The 26,518-nt window shown below is 44.4% G+C and overlaps 1 protein-coding gene across 12 annotated transcripts in view; it reads right to left on the reverse strand.

Moving 5' to 3' along the window:
• Positions 1-26,518, reverse strand: part of LOC124036015 (myocyte-specific enhancer factor 2C-like) — a 98,466-nt gene that overhangs the window by 27,137 nt on the left and 44,811 nt on the right. For all 12 annotated transcript variants that reach the window (XM_046350048.1, XM_046350049.1, XM_046350053.1 and 9 more), the window contains exon 3: positions 15,836-16,039. In XM_046350048.1, the coding sequence (XP_046206004.1) occupies positions 15,836-16,039 (204 nt within the window). The remainder of the gene's footprint in view (positions 1-15,835; positions 16,040-26,518) is intronic.

Raw genomic sequence — 26,518 nt, forward strand, 5'->3', positions numbered from 1 at the left:
TCCCCTCGCTCTCTCCTCCACAGAGGCCGGCTTTAATAAAAGGAGATTAGTCTACAGGAGGAGTATCACAGACCCGCTCCTGTCTGAGCAGACGACGGCGCTTCACGCTGCTTTCATCTGGGCTTCCCTATCACACCCACCACTGTAACTACATTATCTTTAATACAGCTTAGATTTGATGGTGATCATATGTGTGTGTGTGTGTGTCTCAATGCTAGAGACAAATAGAGAGAGTGAGCTAATGGGAGAGAGAGATGCTAAAATAAATTAATCTCACCATTTTATTCTCCTCATTTGTGTGACACTCTGCTTGTCGTCGCAAGCAGAGAAGCGCACTACTGTAAATTGATAGAAGTGACTAAGAGTGAGCCGCCTGTTTCTAAAACAAATAACACTCCAGTCATCTTTGATGTCAGGAGAATGAAGCTATTTTTAAAGTGTGGTTTTAGTGAACTGAGGGCTTCGTTTGTGAGATCGCTGTTTGATGCCGGAGGCGTCTCGTGGTGAGGTAGCGTGTCAAGATTCACTAGCCTCTCTGTCCCTCTCTCTCTGTCTCTCTCTGTCTCTGTCTCTCTCTGTGTCTCTCTCTGTGTCTCTCTCTGTGTCTCTCTCTGTCCCTTTTTCAAATATTTGGGTACTTTGCTCTGGTACTACAAACTTGAGACCCATATGGCGTGACTGATATGGGGCAGTGGGCCTGTCTGGGGGTGTTGATGAGGTAGTGGGACGGAGGGTGGGAGTGTCATATGACTTTGAGGCATGTGGCCCTGGCTTAGCTTTCCACCGGGGCTCAGCAGTATAAGGGTGCCATGCAAGGTCACTATGCCACTCATCCCAGACATGCCCACCTGTCAGGGACATCACACCTGTTGCCAAGTGCGGCCATCCAGCCCAGCAGCCAATCAGAGGCAATGCAGCCATGACATGGCCATAGAAGGCCTCTCTCCCTCTCTCTCTCTCTCTCTCTCTCTCTCTCTCTCTCTCTCTCTCTCTCTCTCTCTCTCTCTCTCTCTCTCTCTCTCTCTCTCTCTCTCTCTCTCTCTCTCTCTCTCTCTCTCTCTCTCTCTTTAGATCCACTGACATCATCTCAAAAGCGAGAAAATAAGTGGCCACTGTATCAAAACGATAAATAAAAGTAAAAATCTAAATTTTCCCGCTAAAGTAGTCATAGTCGATATAGAAAGAAAGATAAATACACCATGTCAAGAAATGGCAGGAAAATAAACAACTGTTCAGGAGATATGTAGATAATGCAAACATAGTGATAAAACATCTCACTCACGTCAAATGCTCAAATTGACGCTGTTTTATTCCCACATATTTTCACTGACATCAAATGTTTCCCGTCTGTCTATCTAAAAATAATAATTGTGAGGGGAGAAAAATACCTCGGTACGAAGACCAAGATGCTGACATCGTAATAGTAGTTGGAGATAAAAGCTCCGTGATCCACAGTCCAAAGCTATATTGATGACTGGAGATCAATCTAACAAAGCAGACAATAGGCTATCTTGGACAAACTTTGAAGTGAGAGAAAGAGAGAGAGATGAGAAACAGAGGAAGCAAGACAGGAGGAAAAGAGGGATTGAGAGAGAGAGAGAGAGAGAGAGAGAGAGAGAGAGAGAGAGAGAGAGAGAGAGAGAGAGAGAGAGAGAGAGAGAGGAGTGATGGAGAAAGAAAGCAGGAACGCGAGAGAGGAAAGACTGCTCGGCTGCTTGGCTCTGTGTCTCTGTCCCAGTCTCTCCCTTTCTGGAGGCGTGCTCCTAATTAAACTCCTTCCTCATGATGTTCCCTCCTGGCTCGGCCTGTCAGGGGGCCTGTGTGCAGAAGGAGGAGTGTAGACACTGTGTCCTACATACCATACCCTCTTCATCTGTACCCTTCGCATCCACACCCCACCTCACACCTCACACCTCACACCCTAAGCTGAGAATATATGCTTTTTGAAGGTACATTACAAAACCACGAATACCCGATGTCACAGGAAGGCCATTAAGATCATCAAGGACAGCAACCACCCGAGCCACTGCCTGTTCACCCTGCTATCATCCAGAAGGCGAGGTCAGTACAGGTGCATCAAAGCTGGGACCGAGAGACTGAAAAACAGCTTTTATCTCAAGGCCAACACACTTAAAGTGGCTGCTGCCAACACACTGACTCAACTCCAGCCACTTTAATAATGGGAATTGATGGGAAATTATGTAATATATATCACTAGCCACTTTAAACAATGCTACCAAATATAATGTTTACATACCCTACATTATTCATCTCATATGTATATGTAAATACTGTACTCTATATCATCTACTGCATCCTTATGTAATACATATATCACTAGCCACTTTAACTATGCCACTTTGTTTACATACTCAAATCATATGTATATACTGCACTCAATACCATCTACTGTATCTTGCCTATGCCGCTCTGTACCATCACTCATTCAGATATCTTTATGTACATATTCTTTATCCCCTTACACTTGTGTCTATAAGGTAGTAGTTTTGGAATTGTTAGGTTAGATTACTCGTTGGTTATTACTGCATTGTCGGAACTAGAAGCACAAGCATTTCGCTACACTCGCACTAACATCTGCTAACCATGTGTATGTGACAAATACAATTTGATTTGATTTGATTTGAATGCAATGCACACTTGTGTAATGCATAATAATATTTCTTGGAACATGCTATTTTGTAATCAGGGTGATTTTGGGTGGGTATTTCAAGGGGTATACTACAGGTTATTTTGGTTTCTAGTTTTACGCAGCGTGAGGGACAGCTGACGCTAGAGCCCATGCCATACCAGGGTTCGGCTGTTGGGAACTCTGCCACCCAGACCATCTCTCTCTCTCTCTCGTTTGCTTGTTGGAGACAACCTTTGCCCAGGTGGGGGCTTTGGCTCGTATTTTGGGAGTGTTAACTGGTGATCATTCCAGTGGCCGCATCCCTGGGTAATCTTGGCAGTGGGGTATGACGGCTAAGGCGTACATTCAATAATGTGTTTATGACCAATGGTGACAGATGGGGGGGATGATGTTTCGCAAGGTCCTCAAGACCAACGACATTAACTGCATAAATTTAGGGTGAGAGCAGAGCATACAAAATGAAGGACAATGACTATGGCCTTATCTAATAAAGATCAGTGAAACCCGAAAGAACGATACTTTTCTTGTAAATACAGTACATTCGGAAAGTGTTAGCCTGATTCTAAAATCGATTAAATAAATCATTTTCCTCATCAATCTACACACAGTACCCCATAATGACAAAGTGCAAACAGGGTTTTAGAAATGTTTTCAAATGTATTACAAATAAATACAGAAATACCTTATTTACATAAGTATTTAGACCCTTTACTATGAGACTCGAAATTGAGCGCAGGTGCATCCTGTTTCATTTGATAATCTTTGAGATGTCTCTACAACTTGATTGGAGCCCACCTGTGGTAAATTCAAATGGTTAGACATGATTTGGAGAAGGCACACACCTGTCTATATAAGGTCCCACAGTTGACAGTGCATGTCAGAGTAAAAACCAAGTCATGAAGTCAAAGGAATTGTCCATGGAGCTCCGAGACAGGATTGTGTCGCACGGCCAAACGGAGCAATCGGGGGAGAAGGGTCTTGGTCAGGGAAGTGGCCAAGAACCCGATGGTCACTCTGACAGAGCTCCAGAGCTCATCTGTGTAGATGGGAGAACCTTCCAGAGGAACAACCATCTCTGCAACACTCAACCAATCAGGCCTTTATGGTAGAGTGGCCAGACAGAAGCCACTACTCAGTAAAAGGCACATGACAACCCGCTTGGAGTTTGCCAAAAAGCACCTAAATGACTCTGACTATGAGAGACCTGAAAATAGCTGTGCAGCGACGTTCCCCATCCAACCTGGCAGAGCTTGAGAGGATCTGCAGACAAGAACGGGAGAAACTCCCCAAATACAGGTGTACCAAGCTTGTAGCGTCCTACCCAAGAAGATTTGAGGCTGTCCTTGCTGCCAAAGGTGCTTCAACAAAGTACTAAGTAAAGGGTCTGAATAGTTATTTAAATGTGATATTTCAGTTATTATTATATTTGCGCAAAAATGTCTAAAAACCTGTTTTTGCTTTGTTGTTATGGAGTATTGTGTGAACATTGATGAGGGGGGAAAAAGTAAAGGAGTCTGAATACTTTCCGAATGCACTGTATGTCTTCTTCTACTTTTGTGGTCAAATTCAGCACTTGCTGGTGGAAAAACACTTGGCCAAATAAGCACATTTAAGGGTTTTAATAACAGGGTAACTTGTGGTTAATCATGTTTGGTGTGTGGAAGAAAGGGAAAATCATGAGGGATTGTTGTGTGAGATAAACAACTTCTTACTGGTCACGTTTCTGACTGAGCCTAGAGAGTGTCATTGTCTGGGTCTAATATGGCGCACACACACACACACACACACACACACACACACACACACACACACACACACACACACACACACACACACACACACACACACACACACACACACACACACACACACACACACACACACACACACACACACACACACACACACACACACACACACACACACACACACACACACACACACACACACACACACACACACACCATCATTCCAGTGTGTGGCGACCTCTCACAGAGCTCAGAGCTCCCTCACCATTACAAAGTACCATGCTCAATTTCACCCGAGCAGATTGGTGAGAGCAGCCCATTGTGGATGACTAGGAGCTATGGGGAGAAACAATGTCCTTTCCCATCACAGCTAACAAGATAGCAGGGTCCCACTGTGGATTCATGTCCCATCGTCATGTTACCGCACTCTAAGCACATTCACAGATGCCTTGTTGGTGGCAGCCAGTGGTGGGATACAGCAATAGAGTGCTCGGACTGCTAGCTCCTCCTCTCTCTATTTCTCTCTTCTCTCTCTATTTCTCTCTCTCTCTCAGCCACTTGTGCAAGTGGGGGAACATCAGAGGGATCAGCCTGGCTTAGCTTATTGGAAGCAGATGGCAGACCAAAGACAGGAAGGCCACAGTTTCATGAAGCGTGGTCTGAACATGCCAGTACCATGTAGAGAGAGAGAGGAAATGCCCAGAGATAGGTGGTGTGTGTGTGTGTGTGTGTGTGTGTGTGTGTGTGTGTGTGTGTGTGTGTGTGTGTGTGTGTGTGTGTGTGTGTGTGTGTGTGTGTGTGTGTGTGTGTGTGTGTGTGTGTGTGTGTGTGTGTGTGTGTGTGTGTGTGCGCGCATCTGCGTGTGCATGTGTGGCAATCTATAGGACCCCGAATTCAGAATACGTTTTGGTTATAAATGCATCAATGACTTCTCAGTGATTTGGCTGCTTTGAAGCCCCCTGGTCCTGGTATTCTGGAACACTATAATCAGGAATCAAAGGCTAGCAGTTAGAATCCGTTTGGTAATATCGCTCTCCAAAGTGTGCAATTACAGCTGTCTGGGATCACCATACTGGAGGATGAGTTAAACGAAAAGCAGAATGCGAAATGGACAGAGTGTGTTTTCAAGCGTGTCCTCTGTCAATTCATTTTTATCCCATTCAAACTGGGAAAGGGGACATGGATGTGGTACTTCTGGTGGAGTAGTCATGGAGTCCAAAGAGAAACAGGAGTGTTTCAGAGACAAGTCTCAGCCACTGTACAAGAGGACTGTGCTGTCCATAAAGAAGAAGCACTCGCGGCCCAAATCATGTCAATATCAGACTGTATCCGACTGTTAGCAGAAGCAGCATCCTCAGTCAGGAGGACAGTGTGACCATTCACAGTGAATCACTCATAATGAGCCAGCCACTATAAAGGCACAATGCCAGCACAGTGAAGAAGGATAAAGAGGACACTTGTACCCCAATCTCTAATGTCCTCCCCTCCTAGCCCCCAGTGTTTAAAAAAAAACTCTGCAGGGGACACCAAGAACATGTGTTTGACCAGTAACGCTAGGAGAATAACTGTACTTACTGTAGCCACCCTGGCTTACATAAGGGCTGGTCATAAAAGATTGGTTCTGGCTGTAATGAGTGAGTCTACTCCCTGTCGTCTTGATCCCCACCCCGTCCGTCCCCTCGGTGGCCCACCAATCTTCAGTTATCGTCTTTTGTCTCTGTGTCGCTTATCGCTTGGTGCCACAACAGGAAAGAGGCCTGGAGGCCCTGAGTAACAATGACCAGCCGTTTGACCTCCGCGCTGTGACCTTGTGTTTCCACACCCTCCCTGCCTCCCTCCCTCCCTCCCTGTCCACAGCCACCATGGGAGGGGCATGGCAGGAAACACCAGCTATAAGAATAGATATTCAATATTCAAAGTTTTCCACAAATAGTTTCAAAGAATAAGGCATCATTTCATCTTAATGCCTGGCGTGAAGTGTTTTTGGGCTGTGTAGTGAAAGAGCCTGCGCTTGGCAGCGTGGCCTCAGAAGTGGCCTGCCACTGCACTACTACACCATACCACAGGGACAAAATATTGACACATTCCAAAAAGGTCTATTTTAAAAGGCCTTTTTGTTGTTGTGAGTACCTCAGACTTCCGCTTGTATGGACCTTAGAATGTTTGCAATGATCAAAACGCTACTTGTAGTTCCTAGTCAGGAGTTCTGCTTTTCTGGACTGGCTGTCTGTCTGTCTGTCTGTCTGATGTGGAACAAAATGCTGAGCTAAGGACTGTAATCAGCATGCGCACACCGCCATGTTGTCTTGTGCTTCTCCCAAAAGAGGAATCTAAAAGCGAGCAACACTTTTATTGTTGTCTTGTGTGTGTCCCCTCACAGTCCCTGCCATTCCATAAGACGTTGTTAAATCTCTCTTTTTTTTAAAGGTAATTTTGCAGTTTGCTTGAGCAATTGGAGATGGAAGGGAGCTCCATGCGACCATGGCTCTGTACGATACCGTGCGCTGCCGTGAACTCATGGTGAGGAGAGGTTTTTAGCTTATCTTTAGCATGCAGGCCTCATTGTGGTTCCACCAGACAGGTTACCTTGGCCGTGGGGGTGGGTGACATCTCTCAGATTTGTAACTCCTGCTAGGGGTGATTACCTGCCAATTAACTTGTGTGAAAACGACTTGACATTTTCAAGCCCCAATGGAGGTGAAGCTGCCGTTAGTTCCCTTCTCAACCCTTGTGACAAATGTCATGAAGCCTTACTCCCAACAGGACTTTAACTAACCCCTTGAACATTTGCCTACCTGAAACCTGATGAACAAATAATGGAGATTTGTCTACGTGTGACATAATGCGGCGGCCTAGCGGTTATAGTGTTGGGCCGGTAACTGAAAGGCTGCTAGTTCAAATCCTTGAGCTGACTAGGTGAAACATCTGCCAATGTGCCCTTGAACATGACACTTACTTGCTCTGGATAAGAGTGTCTGCTAAATGACTCAAACGTCTGATGCATAGGAGTGTGTGTGTTATTTTCAGTCTGTACGGGTTGAAACAAGGCTGCTCATAAAGCATGATCAACTGCAAGAAAGCTGTGCCTTTCATTTCTCTGAGAGGAGAAGAAAAAAGACAGGGAGTCTTAAGAGAGAAAGAAAAAAGCTGTGAATGAAATCCTTTATCCCGACGATCAAATGTCTATTGGCACCACTGGGTCTCTGACCACCCGGGTCATGTGCATGTGGTCTCTGGAGGCAAGTGTTCACTGTCGTGAGAGAGGGAGACTGAATGAACAACCTGGCGCTTTGCGCGCACACACACACAGCTATTCCATGCCTATTCTTCTCCACTCTCATTTCCAGCCCCGCCAACCAAGCACTATATTTAGCTCCGCCACAATCTATTTTTAGACCACTACCGGTTTTTGAGGCATTTATTGGGGAAAAGAATGACAAAAATAGAGAGGGAGGGAGAAGGGAGAGGAGTGGGGGCTCCCAGTTTGGACATCTGAAACATACACATTTTAATGTGGCACTGCTTGAAATCCGCAGCTGTTTATAATCGCAGGGAAGTGCGAGGAAAACACAGACTGGAGTGGGGGGGAAAGAGAGAGAAAAAAACATACGCAAATGCTCTTGGGACAGGGGGTTTAGGGAGGGCTGACTGGAAGACTACAAAGAAATGCCTCAAAGTTGGTGGAATTCATGACGCGAAACCCTGGGAAGATGTTTCACAAGCATGTAATATGTGGCAGATAAAGATGAAATGGCATGCCAGTCTTTGTTTTGACCTATCCCTATGCCGTTAGCATGCCAAGGTCAGAAGGTTAATTGACTTAGGCAGTCTATGCAGCTTCCGTCCTTTAATACTCAGGTTGAAAAACAAGCAGCGTGGCTGATCTATCCACAGCCTCTTGCTGTCTGTCTGTCTGTCTGTCTGTCTGTCTGTCTGTCTGTCTGTCTGTCTGTCTGTCTGTCTGTCTGTCTGTCTGTCTGTCTGTCTGTCTGTCTGTCTGTCTGTCTGTCTGTCTGTCTGTCTGTCTGTCTGTCTGTCTGTCTGTCTGTCTGTCTGTCTGTCTGTCTGTCTGTCTGTCACAGCACCTCAAACACAAGCCCAACATCAATCTGGACAACTGTAAGACAGCGTATCATAACTTCCTTATTTCTCCTGGACGTTGATATGTGTAGAAATGGGGGAGGTAAATTAGTGCAGGCATTTAAACTGGAGGAGTTTACAGCAACTGGAGGAGTTGACAGCAGGGCTCTTTGTTAGGCAGAAGAAGCAGTCATTGAGCAGCAATCCACAGAGAAAACCCCTTAAGGCCAATGTTCTCTCTGCTGTTTAGAATCCAAATAAGTACATAGAATAGCACACATGCTTGAAAATATTTTCACAAGAAATAAGGCAAGAGCACACTGGCACTTTGAAAGGGATATCACATGCTCGGAGTCTGTTGACGTGCAAGAACACGATGGAGAAAAAATGCTTTAATTAAGTCGTAAGGAAAAGTTTGGAGGCAAATTAGACTGAACGCAGATAATTAGTCTCCCTGGTATTTATAAATGTGGGAGAAAAAAAAAATCACGTTTCTTTGCCAAATTAAATGTTGTGCGAGGCATATAATAAATGTGTGTGGATGTTGGTACATTTCTCTTTTTCTCTCTCACGCTCATGCCCTCCCACCTCCATTCTCTCCTGCTCTCTTCTCTCCTCCCTCCCTCCGATGGACTGACGCTGGGCTGCAGTCACACCTGTGTTTCTCCTCACACGTCTCGGCACACGGGCGAAACATACGCCAGCGAAACATCGTGAGTGAGCTTTACTGAATCTCATTAGCCAAGCAGGTAGTCATTAACAGAATGACCTTTGGAAATAATTACCAGCCTGCCTCCCTCCCTCCTCTCACCATCCCTCTGCTCCCCCTCCCCTCTCATTCAGAAGTTCCCACTAGGTGAGGATAGAGAGTGAGAGAGAGAGAGAGATAAAGGAGAGGGGAGAGGGAGGGAGGGTGGTCAGGCAGGTTCTCGCTGCTGCTCTTTAAGATTAAAGGGTGAAGTGAACTCTCAGACGAGGTTAATCTGGGGTGGAATGGGATTGGCCACTTGCTCTCCTCCTCTCCCTCCTCTCCTGGCTGAGGACTGTGCCACGTGCCTGTGTGGCGCCCCATGTGAAGCCGTGGCCACTGCTTCGGCGCGTGGGGCACTAAACTAGGCTGAGGTTATGACCATCATCACGGCCACACCTCCTACTATCCCCTATCAAGCCAAACCCCACCCTCCCCTCTAGGCTGGTACTCAATCTACACCCTCCAGCGCCATCTGAAACGTGTGCTCTTTGTTTCACAGAGGAAAAACAAACACGTTGTGGAATGGGGATTTGGCAGAGGCTGCACAGAGAGTGTGTCGTCGGACTGGGGCTGTTCGATTGCACTGAGCGCCAGCCACATTTGGCTTGGCTCTGTCTACCCACTAGAAGTAAAAGGTCTTTCATGTGCACTGGCAATTAAGAATCCCCATATTCATGTCATAAATCTCCAATGAGAACTCGGAGAAGACTCTTGGTGAGAAGGTGTAAAAAAGGAAAGGATAGATCCATTCTCCTGTCATTTCCCAACACGGCTTCCCATTTCTCCACTAATGCTGCTCACATGTCCAGGAAACCGCCCTGGCAGCTGGAGAGTATAGGAAATCTATCTGTGTGTTGGAGCTTTTCATCTGGAGCCAGTGGCAAACTGCACTATAGACCTGCCAAGAGGAGACTCAGAGGGCCGTTCGGACAACAACACAACCAGATAGCCTAGCTGTGTGTACACTATGCGTGTTAAATAAAAAAATAAAAAATTAATGAATTCAATAAATTAAATATTAATGTCTTTAACTTTAATTATGTGGACCTTCCCAACTTTTGTCTAGCATCTGACGCTCTCATGTAGGACTATTTAAATGAGAATCTAAAGAGATAGTTTAAGAATACTAGAGTCCACCTCAATCCTTCAATGGAGGCAACTAGAAAATACTCAGAAACAGATGGGCCTATCATGTTCCAATTGAACATCCATTTTCCATTGGATTGGATCATAAATCTCTTGTTACCCTAGCTGCTGTGCTCCAATCACATTAATTGGCAGGGAGCTGGTTTCCCTTGCTTAGACTTTGGTGGCCATCTTGATTCAATTTTCCGCAGTGCTTGTTCATGATATTACAGTTTGAAAGAGTTTTTCTCTCCCTCCAATTGATGGTGTCAAAAAGGTTAAAAATGCAGAACGTCGCTGAGGACAACATTGGTATCTTGGTCTCTTTGTTTGTACATATATTTGTGGTGGTGTCATCCTCAACTGAGACAGTTTTCCCTAAGTGAGTCATCGAGCCCATTCACAACCTCCTTCTCTATCTCCCTCTACTCTTTCTTTCCCTTTTCCCTTCCTCTCTCTTCTCTCTCCCTCTTCTGTCTATTTCAATCTTCTCCCTCGTGGATTAGCATCAGGCACATGCAAAGATAGGGCACTACTTGTGTAGAGCACATTTCCCTTTGCCCTTCCAGTCTCAAAAGTGCCCTTTTCGGTGGTGGTATAATTTTTTTTGTAAATAATTTTTTGGTTGTAAATAATCTCAGCCTTTGTGGGATCAAGGGATCAAGTGAGTCAGCCTTTGCCTTGATCTTCAGTAAGGCAATTGTACATCATAGACATCAAATTACTTAAATTAAAGTTAGGAATGTGTACCTGGGATTGTATCATTCTCTGCGACCTGACTTCAGGCGAGTCAACTCCCTCTGCTGGAATCAGAGTTTTCAGAAGCAATTTGATCAAATCGATGGCCCGCTGAGGCAGATTGGTTGTTAAAAGCACCACAGATGTCCATCTTATCTGTTATGGGACCAGAGGCTGTCATAATCTGCTGGGGTAATGAGGGGTTGGAGTTTTTTAATTTTTTTTTATAGAGATTTGACTATCTTCCAGAAGTCATCTGGATTCCCACCATTCTCAGATACACAGTTCAAGAAGGATACCAATTTTGCCTTTCTAACCAGGGATAGACATCTATTTCTCAAGCACCTGAAGGACTACCAGTCAGAGGTAGAATTTGTCGGCCTTAGCCCAAATTTGAGCAAAATTTCTCTCTGAAGATTGTGATATTTCTTGCGTGAACCGGGGATTAGCTCTATCCCTTGCCCTTTGTTTTTTTTTTTTAACAGAGCATGCTTATCTGTAATAGAGTTGAGCAAAAAAGTAAAACAATTTAGGGCCTGATCCAAGTCAATGATATCTGACACAACCCCCTTTCACACAATCCCAGATCAGACAAGAATTGTATCTCATTGAAATGTCTATACTTTCTCTTTGTAATAATGTGAGGGTGAGATTTAGGTAGCTTTGCATCTCTTATGCAGGCAATGGGACAATGGTCACTCAACTCATGAGCAAAAATTCCATTGGCTGTATACTTACAGGAGTATTTGTCAAAATATATCTAATATTGTAGAATTGTCAGGGTGTTCAAAGTTGGGCCGAGTTGGTTCAGTTATCAACTGAGCTAGATTTAGCGTAATGCAGATATCTTTCAGCCTATCAGAGGCTGGCATCAACCAATCCAGATTAAGATCACCCAAAAGTAATAGTTCAGATTTAGCATAGTTAGATAGCAAGTCAGACAATTGGCTAAGGGCACATGTTGAGGCAGAGGGAGGGCGATAAATTCCCACTGGCATAAGTTAGGAATTATTATAATTTATTAAATATATTTTTTTTATAGAGGGTAGATGAGTTTTAATATTGCAGATAGATTGTGGCTTTTATCAATTTAATTGTCTGCATCATTTCCAATACCCCATATCATTTTAAAATGAAATATATATATATATTATTTTAAATATATATTGTAAAAATATATTTATCTTTATTATTTTCCACTAACCCTACCACCCCTCCCCTAATTGGAGTTGGGCATTATTACCACGGCCCACATTTAGGACTAGATAAACAAATTGCTTAGGGACAGGGATACAGACACATTTACATTGTCTTTTTTAAATATGGAAACACCTCCACCTCTGCCCACTCTGTAAAAAAAACAGTATAGCCAGCCAGAGACACATCAGTACCTGGCACAGTCGGATTATTATTTAGCCATGTTTCAGATATTACCAGAATGTTCACATTGGTTTGAGAGGCCAGAGTTAGAAGAATATGTAAGAGAATATAACACATTAGATCTGGTAAAATATTATACATTTTTTATTACCATATAATTTTTGTATGTTCTCTGTAGTTATGTATGTTCTCTGTAGTTATACAAATGTATCAATTGACCAATACGGCACATTTGGGGAGACTTGATGCATTTTGAACTGTAATGCAATGGTTCATTGGATCAGTCTAAAACTTTGCACATACACTGCTGCCATCTAGTGGCCAAAATCTAAATTGCGCCCAGACGCCTAAGTGATTTGAGCCTGTTTGCTACAGCAGGAAAAATATCCTGCTACAAAAGGAAATGTTAATTATTATATGGATTATAATTCATGGACATTTTTGTTGGGGTTGATACACTTTTCGTAAGGGTAAATCAAGTCTGAAATTTCTAAGTGGAAATTACAAACTTCAGAAGCTTCTTTAAACCTCAAAATACACTACATCTTCTCCTGCAACAGGTTGATCAAATGAATATCTTAAATCTGTACAGTATTTCTTACAATTTTTTATTTTGACTGGAATTGTGTTGGTCATTGTTAACATGTCCAGCATTTATTCCAGTTTAAAGTAGTTTTGCAAAATACTTTACTGAACAGATTGTGCTGCTTTCCCCCTCTTCTTGTATTAATTGCTCAATGAGTCTGTGACCGTGGTTGTGGGAATTTTGTTTTGGGGGGGGGTGGTGCCCTTGTTTTTGTTTAATCACACGCACCCCAAAAGGTCTGTGCACGGCCCTGATTAGCTTGATAGCAGCTACTGAACAAAGTTACGACCAGCTGAATGAAGAATAGAGAGGAGGAAAAAAAACAGAGAGTGAGAGAGAGGGCCCTGGAGTCCCTTTTAAACATACTGTAGCTAGAGAGGCTGTGCAACCCGCTCAGTGCCACTCTCCCAACAACGCTAATTATCAACCAAAGACATGATAATTACATAGAGCTTTATTGCTAATGTAGCAGGCCTGTCTGCCAGCCGCCCACACGCTGCACTGTGCTCCTCTACCACTGCCTCTCCTCCCACTACACCTCCAGGCACAGCAGCCCATCGCAAAACACTGAGATGCTCTGTTTGTGTGTGTGTGTGTTTGTGTTTATATCTGAGGAGTTGCAGATCTATAGTCATACACTAATATTAACTACATCACATGGTAGTCTATTGCTATCTGGTCTTTGGCCTACGACCGGCCTTCCCTGTCCTACTGTCCTCCTGTCCCCATGCGCTGCTCTTCCTACCCAACAGGAAGTCTCCTTTGCCCCCCCCCCCTTTCACACCCACCCACATCCTCCACCTGTGACGTAACTTAGCAGCGGCACACAAGGCTTGGCAGGAGAGATCCACCCCCCCACCCCCACCCACCCACCCACCTCCCACGTTAAACGTGCTCGCGGGTGCCCTGTGGCCAATCCCTTTAGCACGCCGCGGCTTAAGGCTATGGCCTCTTCAGATCGATTTCTCCCGCTGCGAGTCCGGTCTGAGCGAGCGGAACCCATGTCCGCCTCGGGATCACAGAAGCCAGCGCCGCAGCACTCCCCCCTGCTTGACTCTTCAGCGTGCTCCTCAGACACAGCTGTTTACGCGTTAGCCATCCTCCACTCGGCTAATAAAGAGCTTCAAAGCCCCTGCAGGTCTGGTCACGGGCGCTTGTGGAAACATGTGACGGCTCTCTTCATGGCCTCTGTAGGAGAGACTAATACACCGACTACAGTTGCCGAAGGGCTTATATGCAGAGACTGGATATGTAGGCTATGATATGGATAAGAGTGTCTGCTAAATTTGTAAATGTAAAATACATGACACGGAGAGCAGACTTGTTATCTTTCTGCGTGTAGTTGGACATGAATTACATGCCGCTGCATGGTAGGGGAATTAGGGTATTTCATAAGAACACAAGGAGGCCTTGGGGGTACTACATACAGTACATTATATGTAAATACTATATTATAGATGGGCCGTATCTAGGCCTACTGGATAAAATGTGTTCTTAAAATAAATTCCACTGAAATGTATAATTTTCCAGTAATTAATACATAGCAATGCAGATGCCCAATGCATTTAACCAACATAATCTAATGCATCTGGTACAGTTGCATTTGCAAAGTAAGAGTACGTTTCAAATAGCAAGCAGAGCATATCTTAAGGCTACCAACATGATATATGGTACATGCCTCCTTAAATGCATTCTATGCTAATGAATACGGTCTGGTGTGTCTATGTTTTCATCATTAATGTGGAGCATGCTTTGAGTGCACTGTCTTTTGATAGAAGCTACTCCAAGTAGGATATGTTCCTTTTTTACTTGAAATGGTAAGTATATCAACGACAACAATGGAGCATGCATTCATTATTCTGTGTAATCTTTAATACTTTTGGAGCGGTCAGTAAACTTCACTAAGAAATAACCCTCTTCTTCTCTTTTATGTCTCCCTAAAACATAATGATCCTGTACTTCTGTGTCAAGGGTCCGTCTCGCCTGTTATCTTTGCGTGGCTGTGTGTGTGTGTGCAGCCAGGTATGTGGGTTTGTGTGTTCGGGTGCCTGTGTCGGTTTAAGAGGGAACCTTTGTGTAATCTAAAGTCACTGTGTGTGTGTGTGTGTGTGCGCGCTTGTGTGTGTGTGTGTGCGTGCGTGCATATGTGTTTGTATGTGGGCCACCAGGTTCAGGCAGATCAGCATGGTGACTGTTGTGTAACCAGGGTCACGTTGATCACGTTGGAGCATGTCGGCCTGTCCCCGCGGCCTGGTGTGCGGCTCACCTGACACAGCCATTTAACATCCTCCTGAGCCAGGCTTACATCACCCATGTCCACGCCACGGCGACCTAGGATAACACATCCCCTGGAGCGCGAGTCACAACAATGCCAAGGGGACACTAACTATGGGCTAAATCTCACAGGGGCTGTAGGGGCTTACCGATGCCATGGGCTATAGGGGCCTTACCAATGCCACGGGCTATAGGGGCCTGTCTCTATAAGACAAAGCCCAAGGGATAGTTGTCTGTACACTTTGGATGGATGCCTTACTCTTTTGTAGTCTATGGTCATTGAGTATCAATGTGTGTGTGTGTGTGTGTGTGTGTGTGTGTGTGTGTGTGTGTGTGTGTGTGTGTGTGTGTGTGTGTGTGTGTGTGTGTGTGTGTGTGTGTGTGTGTGTGTGTGTGTGTGTGTGTGTGTGTGTGTGTGTGTGTGTGTGTGTGTGTGTGTGTGTGTGTATATGTGTGAGTGTGTGTGTGAACATGTGTGTTGTGTACGGTGTCCGGGGACTCACCTCCACGATATCAGAGTTGGTCCTGCTCTCGTGGGGCTCGTTGTACTCCGTGTACTTGAGCAGCACCTTGTCCATGTCGGTGCTGGCATACTGGAACAGCTTGTTGGTGCTGTTGAAGATGATGAGGGCGATCTCACAGTCACACAGCACGCTCAGCTCATACGCCTTCTTCATCAGGCCAAACTTCCTCTTAGTAAATGTCACCTAGGGAGAGAAAGACAGAGGGAGAAAGAAGAGAGGAGGAGAGAGAATGAGAGAGGTTACAGGGTGAACGTCTGAGGGTGAATTTAGCGGGAGGCAGGTTTTCAGCACTGGAATGTGTGTTGTGTTTTCCTTGTTGGGGGTTGGAATGGGGGGATTTCAGTTCTTGTACACCTGACCAGACCAGACCCCACTGTGTCAACACCAAACTGGATTTTCCCACATGTGATCCTACATTTTATTATTAACACATTTCATAAATACATCTAATTATTTTGTATTATAGAATAAAACACCATCCTTGACCTCTGTTTTCCTTCAGAATGTGTGAAGAAAGAGAAATCTGGCGCAATCATAGCTTTTCCACTCATAAATCATGAAACTGAAGCTGCATGAGAGAATTTCTCAACAGTCAGGGTTGTTCTCCACTGCGACCTCCCACTGAGAGGTTACTGTAACAGTCCATCTACTCGGGCAAGAAAAAAAAAGAAGCTGAATAGAATTTTAAGGAACCGAGAGTGATCTGTCTTAAAGAGATAATGAGCCAGATCAGTTTATCATCTGTGGGCGACATCAAAGCATACTGCACTTTATTATAGAACATCTGAGTCTTTATATCGACCCCTCATATGATTGGAGCGTATCAACCGCTCGCTCACAAACACACACACACACACACGCACACGCACACGCACACACACGCACACCCACACACGCACGCACACCAACTCCATTGTGCGCTTGTGAGAGTACAGCTAAGACTTCTAACAGTCTTAGAGATACAACTTTGTATTGGTAAAAATAGCCCAGGGGTTTGCTCGCTGAGCTTTGTTTTATATAGCGCCTGAAGCACCAGGTAGATATAAATGTTGCTCCACAGAAACCATGCAGGCAGTCTTCACATATAGGAACCTTTGTGTGTGTGTGTGTGTGTGTGTGTGTGTGTGTGTGTGTGTGTGTGTGTGTGTGTGTGTGTGTGTGTGTGTGTGTGTGTGTGTGTGTGTGTGTGTGCGCGCGCGTGTGTGTGTGTGTGTGCGTGCGTGCGTGCATGCATGTTTGAGGCCCAGTGCCTCGGCACATCATCTTGAAACACACGCACACACACATAAAAAGGTACCTTTAGGTTTCCAAATAGAACCATGCAAGTTGTTTAAAATTCATGTGTCTTTTACCATCCGTGATGGGATAACACTGCTCAAATCAAATCAAATTGTATTAGTCATATGCCGAATACAACAGGTGAAGACTTTACCGTGAAATGCTTAATTACGAGCCCTTTCCAAGCAATGCAGAGTTAAAAAGTAAGAAAAGGGGGGGAAACATGAATGATTCATGGGGCCCTAGCCTGGTAGGGTCCCTACATTTTTAGAAAATGATTTATCGTTTAAAAAATGTTTGACAAAAGAAATCTGGGATGAAAATTAAAACGCATAACCATAATCAGATCAGGCATCTTTCTGCTTGACAGCTTGCTAGCTACAAGTAACTAGCTGCCTACAGTGGACTCACTCGGCTCGGTCAGAGCAGTAATTATTAACATGATGATGATGAGCTACCAGCTATGGCTAGCTAATTAGCTATTATTTAGATATTATTATAACTGTATTCCCCAATATTTGCGTGACATTTGTTAGCTAGCTAGACTAAAATGAAAACCTAAAAGTAGCCTAAACTTATTTTCTTTCAGTAGTAGATTGTTAGTATGGTAATCTTTTTGAAGGAGCGAACATGAAACCTAGCATTCCCTTTGTGTACTCACTTCCTAGTGCCCAGAGAGCCCCAGGTAGGCAGGATCTCAGCAGAAAGCTGTCAGACAGACTCTGATGCAGAGGAGAGCAGGGAGGAGGAAGAGGAGCTAAAGAGTAGCAGCAGTGCCAGTGAGGGAGTGACAGACGAGATTGAACAAGCAAGCAATAAAAGAAAGGAAGAGTATGGACAGTTTCGAAGTGAGGAAGACAAGGTTTTAGATGATCCAAGCACTGTGGCCAGAGAAGGCAATCTTCCTGCTCACTTTCTGGGTAAACGTTTTGCAGTCTATTGAGAATGGAAGCCTAATTCTTCAGTCAGGAAATATTTCTCTGGACACTGAAGCGGCTCACACTCAAAGGCAAAGAAATACAGTCTCTGCGTAATCAATGGGGACGCTCTTCTGGCAGAAGCCTCCACGGTGGCAAATGAAATGGGTGTAACTACTCAGTTTCACCACGAACAGAGGAGCAGCCAGAAAAAGAAGAAGAAAACGATTCCCTGATGAGACTGAAGATGACACAGCAGGTGAACAGAAGTCAGACACTGGATTTCGCAACACGTGTGGCTCTGGATAGTATAATCAAATCAAATCCAATTGTATTTGTCACATAACACATGGTTAGCAGATGGTAATGCGAGTGTAGCGAAATGCTTGTGCTTCTAGTTCCGACAATGCAGTGATAACCAACGAGTAATCTAACCTGACAATCAGTCATTTGGACATGCGTTTCCACACGGTTGCAGCAGTATGCGAGGAGTTTTCACCAACACTTACATTTAGGAAAATGACTGAAAACCAAATTAGTTTATCTTGCCACAAATTAAGAAGCAAGTACTCCAAAAGATCTCACAGATGGATTTGAAAATGAAGTGTGACATATAGAAGACGATACACGGTGCCACTTTTTTTCAGATGGTATTTTGTCCTGTCGAGCCCCTAAATGCCATCCACGAGATGCAGCGACAGAGCATTTACGGAGAGGTGTGCATTGCACCGCGAATCTTCTGCGCAATGCCTGTAACAGTTGCTGGAGGGGAACGTGCCTTCAGTAAGCTGAAACTTGTAAAGAACTATCTAAGATCTACAATGAGCCAAGACGGGTTGAACAGCCTTGCGATCCAGTTAGCTGCAAAACCAATTAGCTTAGTAAATGAAACTTTAAAGACATTGTAAACGAGTCTGCTCACAAGATGGCTCGACGCTGGGCTCTTGGTGCAGTGTCGCCTCGGAGTTTTGTTTACAGGGAACAAACACAAGGACAAATGCCTTAACCTGTTCTACCCAAGCCTGCCCAGGCATGGGCAAAAATACTGTCATTTTCTGCTATGGTTTATCTCCTGCTGAACTTACTCAGGAATGCCCACCTAATGTCTTGACACTACAGTTGCAGTCTCACAGAAGCGTGTTCTCTGTAGGTACCACTTATAGTCCACATAGCTCAGGATTATTTTCAAATTTAGGGTACGTTATTTAGGCATATTTTTTTATGAATTATGCATAGGGCAGAAGAGGGTTAGCCTTGTTTATAAGAATTGGTAATTGGTAACATTCTTAATCTGAAACATGGATCATTGGCAATTTCTTCATTAAAACTGGCGACAATAACATATACAAAAAAAAAAGTCACCAATTGTGTAGTTATTTAGAATAAAGCACCATAAAAATATCACGACACACAGCTTCTGTTAACATTATGGAACCAAACATGTTTGCGATACTGTTAATATAGGCAAAGGATGAAGGTGGAAACTAGAAATCTGCACATTTGTAGTATAGAGCAGCAGAAGCTTATAGTTAGCACATTTAATAACACATATTGTTCAGTACGTTATTTTAATCTGAAACATTCTGATTTCTATGTTAGGGGCACGGTCCGTTTTTTTTCATGTAGATATGGGTAAAAGTGACTAGGCAATCAGGATAGATAATAAACAGAGTAGCAGCAGCGTGTGTGAAGAGTGTGAAAGAGTGTCTATGTGTGAGTTGTGTGTGTGTTTGTGTTTTGTGTGTGTGTGTGTGTGTGTGTGTGTGTGTGTGTGTGTGTGTGTGTGTGTGTGTGTGTGTGTGTGTGTGTGTGTGTGTGTGTGTGTGTGTGTGTGTGTGTGTGTGTGTGTGTGTGTGTGTGTGTGTGTGTGTGTGTGTGTGTGTGTGTGTGTGTGTGTGTGTTGGAGTAGAGTATGTGTGAGTGTGTGGGTAGAGTCCAGTGCAAGAGAGTTAGTGCAAATAAAAAGGGGATTAATGCAAATAGTCACGGTAGCCATTTGATGAACTCTTCAGCAGTCGTATGGCATGTGGCTAGAAGCTTTATAAGACTTTTGGTCACAGACTTGGCTCTCCGGTACCCCTTGCCGTGCGGTAGCAGAGAGAACTTGGGTGGCTGGAGTCATTGACTATTTTTAGGGCCTCACGACCCATACCAGCGCAGTAGGTGAAACCTACTAGGTGTAGGTGAAACCCACTAGGTGTCTGCTTCATGAACACTATCCCGTGCTTTTACATTGGTTCTCTGCATGGAGGAGGAATCGGATTGGTTCACAACCCTGTGATAACATGATAATTACCTGGGGTCTAATAGGACAATGAGAAACATTCGAGTGTCGACATTTCTGGCACCTCTCCAGATCACCAAGACTATAGATACTCAATTACATCTCTCCCTCTTCCTCTTTCTCTCTCTCTCTCTCTCTCTCTCTCTCTCTCTTCAACTCCTTTATATTTGACTGGAGCAGGAAGCTGATGAGAGTGGAGCGAGAGAGAGAGATCTCCAGAACAGTGCCCAGCTGGTTGGTAATGATCGAGGCATGTTGATTAACTGAAGCGTTTGTCTCTTCTGTTCTCTACCGACACCTTACATGAGCCAAAAACACAAGAGCTAAACCTCCCCAATAACAAACCAATTACACTCGTCCTGAATACAAATGACTAGGAAGAGATTAGGAGCACTGCCAACTGTTTCGGTCTACTAGTGTGAAAGTTCTGGAGTCAAAAACTTCAGATATGGATGAACCAGATCAATGTACCAGTGAAGGAATAAATGTATCAATACAGATCTTTCCTACACTGTCCTTCAGTGTATCATTGAGGTCTTCAGCAGCTGAGAATCTCTCAGGACTGAAAGAGGAGAAGAAGACGGATAGATATCAATAGAGTTTTGCCTTTCCTTTCCTGAAATGAAATCTGACAGGATGCACCACGGAAATCGAATATCAAACGACATCCTCTTCTCTACGATGATATGAGCCGTGCCATTCTGTATAGGCCAACCTCAGATGAACTACAGACCCTGTTCCAGCCTTCCCTCTGAGTTGGGGAATGATGTCACCACACCACAATGAGCTCCATATCGAATGGCCACCAAGGCTCAAGACAACAGAGGTTGAAAGAAGAGACAGGACATGCTTTCAACTCCCCTTCCCATGACGTATGGAAAAAGGCTCTAGACTTCAGTACAACTCAAATGATTCACCACAGAATGGCTCCGTTGGGCTTTAAATACCATGGTGACATTTACAGTCATACCAAAATGCTAAAAAAAATAAAACCTATTCAGACGCAAGGACCAAAGGCAGGTAGCGACTGGATGATTAACTGTCATAACAAGCCCACTGGAATATATAATGCAGTGGGACAGAAATACAAACACCAAGGCTTAACTAGGCCTGCTGGCTGCTGGCTACTTGCTACATAACAAACTCAACAAGACACCACTCGAAGGTCATGTGAGGCTAGTTTGGAACACATCCTAAGTGGTGTCTTCCTCAGGTGGCAGGAAGTTGAAGGAACTTACAGGAAGTTGAAGTTCTGGTGCCAGAGGCTTTAGGGAAAGGTACATTCTACCGGAAGAACAGTAGCTGAGCGAACATGCAGGCTCAGAGGAGGCATCACCCACTCACTTTAAACTTTTCTTTTTTAAGTGGTTGGTAGCACACATGGCACAGTGGGGGTCTGTGTCTCCAGCTCATATTATATCCTAGAAAGAATAATAAATAACCTAGTAACACCTACATAAAAAATAACAACCCTAACCCATACCATAATCTTAACACCTATACTGTACCTAAAAACACACACACACACGTATAAACAGTACACACTGACACCCTTTCAAAGTCACATGCTCCACAGCCTCACACCTCACAAGGAACAATGTTTGTTTTGTTTTTCACATGGAAATAGAAAATACAAGTAATGCATCTGATCAACCATATGTGCATGTGAATTTATCTACTACAACATGGAGTGGGTAGGCCTAGTTAGTGGTGGTGCATTTCACTGGTTGGCTTGCGAAACGCTGCACTGTGAGTCACTGACCACACATAATGCCCACATGTGAGCGCAATTAACCGTCTGACACGACCCTTGTGCCGGTGATGTCACCGTAGGCACTTCCTGTCGCTATGGGATCTCTAACCAATGTTATGGTCTCCATTTCCACTCTGTAATCAAATGTAGTCAGTTACGTTTGCCTTGAATGGAGTGTCCAGTGGAGGACTAGCAATATCTCCTATCCCATTGTCAGCAATATCAACATGCTAATAACAGAACATTGTTGTAGCACCTTTGCTGCTATCAGGGCTGGAGGTTTGGTGGGGAGAACAGTGTAAGCCAAATACACTGTGAATGAGTGTTTTCACAGCAGAATTCTCAGGGGCCCCAGAGTTAGAAACCTATTGTTGCACAGAATGGTTCATGGTCTTAGGATGCACAGTGAGAATATACCGTGTGCATTAAAACCACCAAAGGCCTCACGATTTGGCATTGTCTGCTAGAGGACTTCAACGGGTCAGAGGCTGAACATCCTGCCTCCTCACATACTATACACCCTCCTTCCCTGTCCCCTCGTGACGGATAGCATCAACAAATAATGACAAACATGTTTACCACAAGGAGCTCCATTTACCTACATGTACAAATGACCTCAACTAATCTGTACCCCAGCACATCGACTCGGTACCGGTACCCAATGTATACAGCCTCGTTATTGTTATTTTATTGTGTTACTTTTTTAAATTGTTTTTTACTTTAATTTATTTGCTAAATATTTTCTTAACTCTTATGCAATGTTGGTTAAGGGTTTGTAAATTAGCATTTCACTTATTGTATTCGGCGCGTGTGATAAATACAGTTTGATTTGATTTGATTTGAGTGGCTGATTCTCTGCCGCATACGGGGGAGGATGAAGAGAGAGAGAGGGGGGGGGGGCACAGGAAACACATTTGTATGCATTTCCTCTCATAACAGGAAGAGCCCGGTGGCTTCCCCTTCACAATGGCTTCGCTTCTGCTTCCCACCTCCTGCCTGCACTTCCCTGGGGGGGAGGAGGAGAAAGACAGGGACCGAGAGCAGGCATTTAACAAAGCAAACACACACACAACATTTTGTCAAGACTCATGCATGCCAGCACTCATTACCATGGCCCTCCTGGGGCTGTTGCGGTGACCGTATTACCGCCACACATGAGTCATGACAGCAGTCAAATTTCACGTGACCGTTGAGTCACGGTAATCTCCTCTTTATGCCCTCAGGACATGTTTTGGAAGTACCCTAACAACCATTCGGTCCCTAGCGGCCTGGTAGTCAGGGCTCTATGGTCCCTCTAACCACTCTGACGTCAATGCAAATACAATCGAAAATCACATCAAACACTTATCATCAAAAGAGTAAGCCTATCATACTTTCAAAACTCGCCTCACTCTGACGATCGATTTGAAGAAAGATGGTCATTGTGGATGTTGTTTCAAAGTCTAACACGACAGGATGGACAGTGCTTTCTAAGGTGATGATTCATTCAAACACCCATATGCATATTTGAACTTATACATATGCATAGGCTTATGCCCAAGCCCCCGAAAAATACCTGTAATTTATATTAAGATTGCAATACAATACAATACATAGCCTACCGCATATTATGCATTGCTGAGAAACAAAGTAAACTGATTGAAGATCAGATTTTGAGTAATCGCCTTTGAGTGTGGACTATATTACTATGCATACTGGACGGACTGGGTTACCTTATGCTGTGCTTCAAAATTTCTATCCACGAGTCTGGGAGAGAATGTAATGCCATCGATGATGCTGTTGGTCCATTGATTGTGCAGGGCGGCTTACAATTCTGTTGAATTTGTATATGATTTTGGATAGCCAAGTAATGGGGATTGAAAAAAATATTTTCATCATTAATAGGCTGAAACATTACCTTTAGCAATACAGAATATCTCGCCGCCATAAGTTTCCATCTCCTCCTCTCTCTGTCCTTTATTCCTTTCTCAAGTGTGCAGAGGGGCTGTCAACAGTTTAGTGAAATATGTTTCGTTGTGAAAACTGCCAATGTTCCAGAACCGATTTCCCTTGGTTTCTCAAATCAAAGCACTGGGTAGCTGCAGGAACAGGGTTGGAGAGCCCATGGCACACCGGGTTTGGGCGGAATTATCACCTGTCGCGTAGCGAGAGCCTGCACTGCAAAACAGTGGTTGATGGGTGGAGTAAAATAAGTGTTGTCATATTTATTTCTCAGCTGCTCTTACACTTAACATAGCCACTTCATATGCACACTTGCTCCGGAATGGGAAAAATCATCTTTCTATGTTATTCAGCTATATTCTATGGAATGGGAAAAATCATCTTTCTATGTTATTCAATTATATTCTTCTGATTATAAAATGATATAATATAAAATAATATCATGGGACTAATAAGCATGTCTGGTCTGCTAAAAGAACAAACCTACAGACTATGGCATGGAGCATAGCCACATAACATACAGTAGGCTAACACATATTCTGTGTTAACATATATTCAATGTTTCTTTAGGTTTATTGTGTTGGTGCTGTTACATTTATTTATTGGACTTTTTAATTGTAGACGCTCCAAAGGCGCACGTCAGCGGCTTGAATGCAGCTTATATGCGCGGAAGCCTGGAGATGCTACATTTCATGACCGCCACAGCCCTATGCCCTCCACACAGACACTCATTGTCAGACGCCAAAGCAGGAAGAGATGGACTCCTCACACAAAAGGATTAAGGAGAGGAGACCCGAGACCTGGGCTTGAACTCTCCTTCTGCGCCAAACAAGCTTCTGGAGATGCATGATGACAACAGGAGCTTTGTTCCAGCTCACATCTCTAATATATGCTTACTCTACTCCCCTGCACCACCCAGCACCCACCCACTCCTAATAGCCCTGTCCTAGACTTTCAGAGTACAGCAAAAACAAAGGTCCTGTGCAAGAGATCACATTTGAACATTACAATTGAAGTTAATCAATTGAAGTCTGTCAATAAGTAATGTCCAAATTTTTTTTGTTGACTTTGCAAGGTGAAGAATGGCGAATGCAGAGACTGCATTGGCTTTTATTTTCCCAGAGGCACCGAGTTCTGAGAAAAGCACTCCTGTCCGAGTATGGTCGTGCTCTGTATGTCCCGGCTTATTCTGTAAAACCACAAGTGGAAAGTCATATATCCACTGCCTGCTGGGCCGTGCAAGGGCCGTGTTGGTGGCGAGATTCACCAAAATAGCTTTTCCTTTTCACTCATTTGTGAGGATGAAAATGCCTCGTGGCACAGAGCTCAAGTTGAACTATAAAAGGGGAAAGAAGGAAAAAGGGAATCACCAATAATTCTATTTTGACTTTCGTGTGAATCGTCGGGAAACAAAAATGCACGAAAAGAGGACAAAGTAGAGAATGGCAGCACAAGAGGAGCACAAGAGGCAGATAAAAGAGATAAGAAGACAAAAGAGGGCATGGAGTGGAGGAAAGGTGAGGTATTTTTGCGAGCGCTCTCTGGGTTGAGCAGGCGGGCACGGAGGAGCCTGGCTCGCATAGGTAACGATCACTAAAAGAAGGAGAAGAGAAAAGGTGGGAAACTGGGGAAGAGGAGTGCAGGGGTGACGAAATACCCTGAGGGCCTCATTATTTCCCTGCTGTTAATTGACCTTGCAAGCTTCCTCACCACACCACTGTTGATTGGAGACACGGCACAATTGTCGTGAATGAAAGAACCATGTCTCGTTCTGCGGTGCTGTGGTTGTCTCGATAAGAGAAAAATAAGAAAGAAAATATATCATTGTGTTCGCTTCTCTCTGAGTCCTGACTGGGGGATGTGATTGGGGAGGGATGTGATTGCTGGGGTTCAGCGGTCTACTTCCTGTGACTGATGACCTCATCCATGTTTAACCTATGACCCCTCCAAAGGGGCTCTTACCCTTTGCAACCCACCACCCCCACTGTCACACACACACACACACACACACACACACACACACACACACACACACACACACACACACACACACACACACACACACACACACACACACACACACACACACACACACACACACACACACACACACACACACACACACACACGGCTGATCTGTCACTGCATTACCCTCAATTATACTCAATTAGCTGGAATCCATGATGGCTGACCCTGGATATTAACGACAAGATGAACGGTAGATGTGTTTACCTCAGTGTTTCTACTTAAATGTACATGTGCTCGTCGTGTGTGTTAAATACAAATGTATGAAGTGTGTGTGTGTGTGTGTGTGTGTGTGTGTGTGTGTGTGTGTGTGTGTGTGTGTGTGTGTGTGTGTGTGTGTGTGTGTGTGTGTGTGTGTGTGTGTGTGTGTGTGTGCGGCCCATGCGTTTATGGCACAGGGGGCTCTTTCATGTGCCCAGGGCTGGGAGAGGGTCTGAGTGGCCGGGGGGGTGGGAGCCAGGGCT

Source organism: Oncorhynchus gorbuscha, linkage group LG05, assembly GCF_021184085.1.
Source record: "Oncorhynchus gorbuscha isolate QuinsamMale2020 ecotype Even-year linkage group LG05, OgorEven_v1.0, whole genome shotgun sequence".
In the NCBI taxonomy this organism is placed as follows: Eukaryota; Metazoa; Chordata; class Actinopteri; order Salmoniformes; family Salmonidae; genus Oncorhynchus; species Oncorhynchus gorbuscha.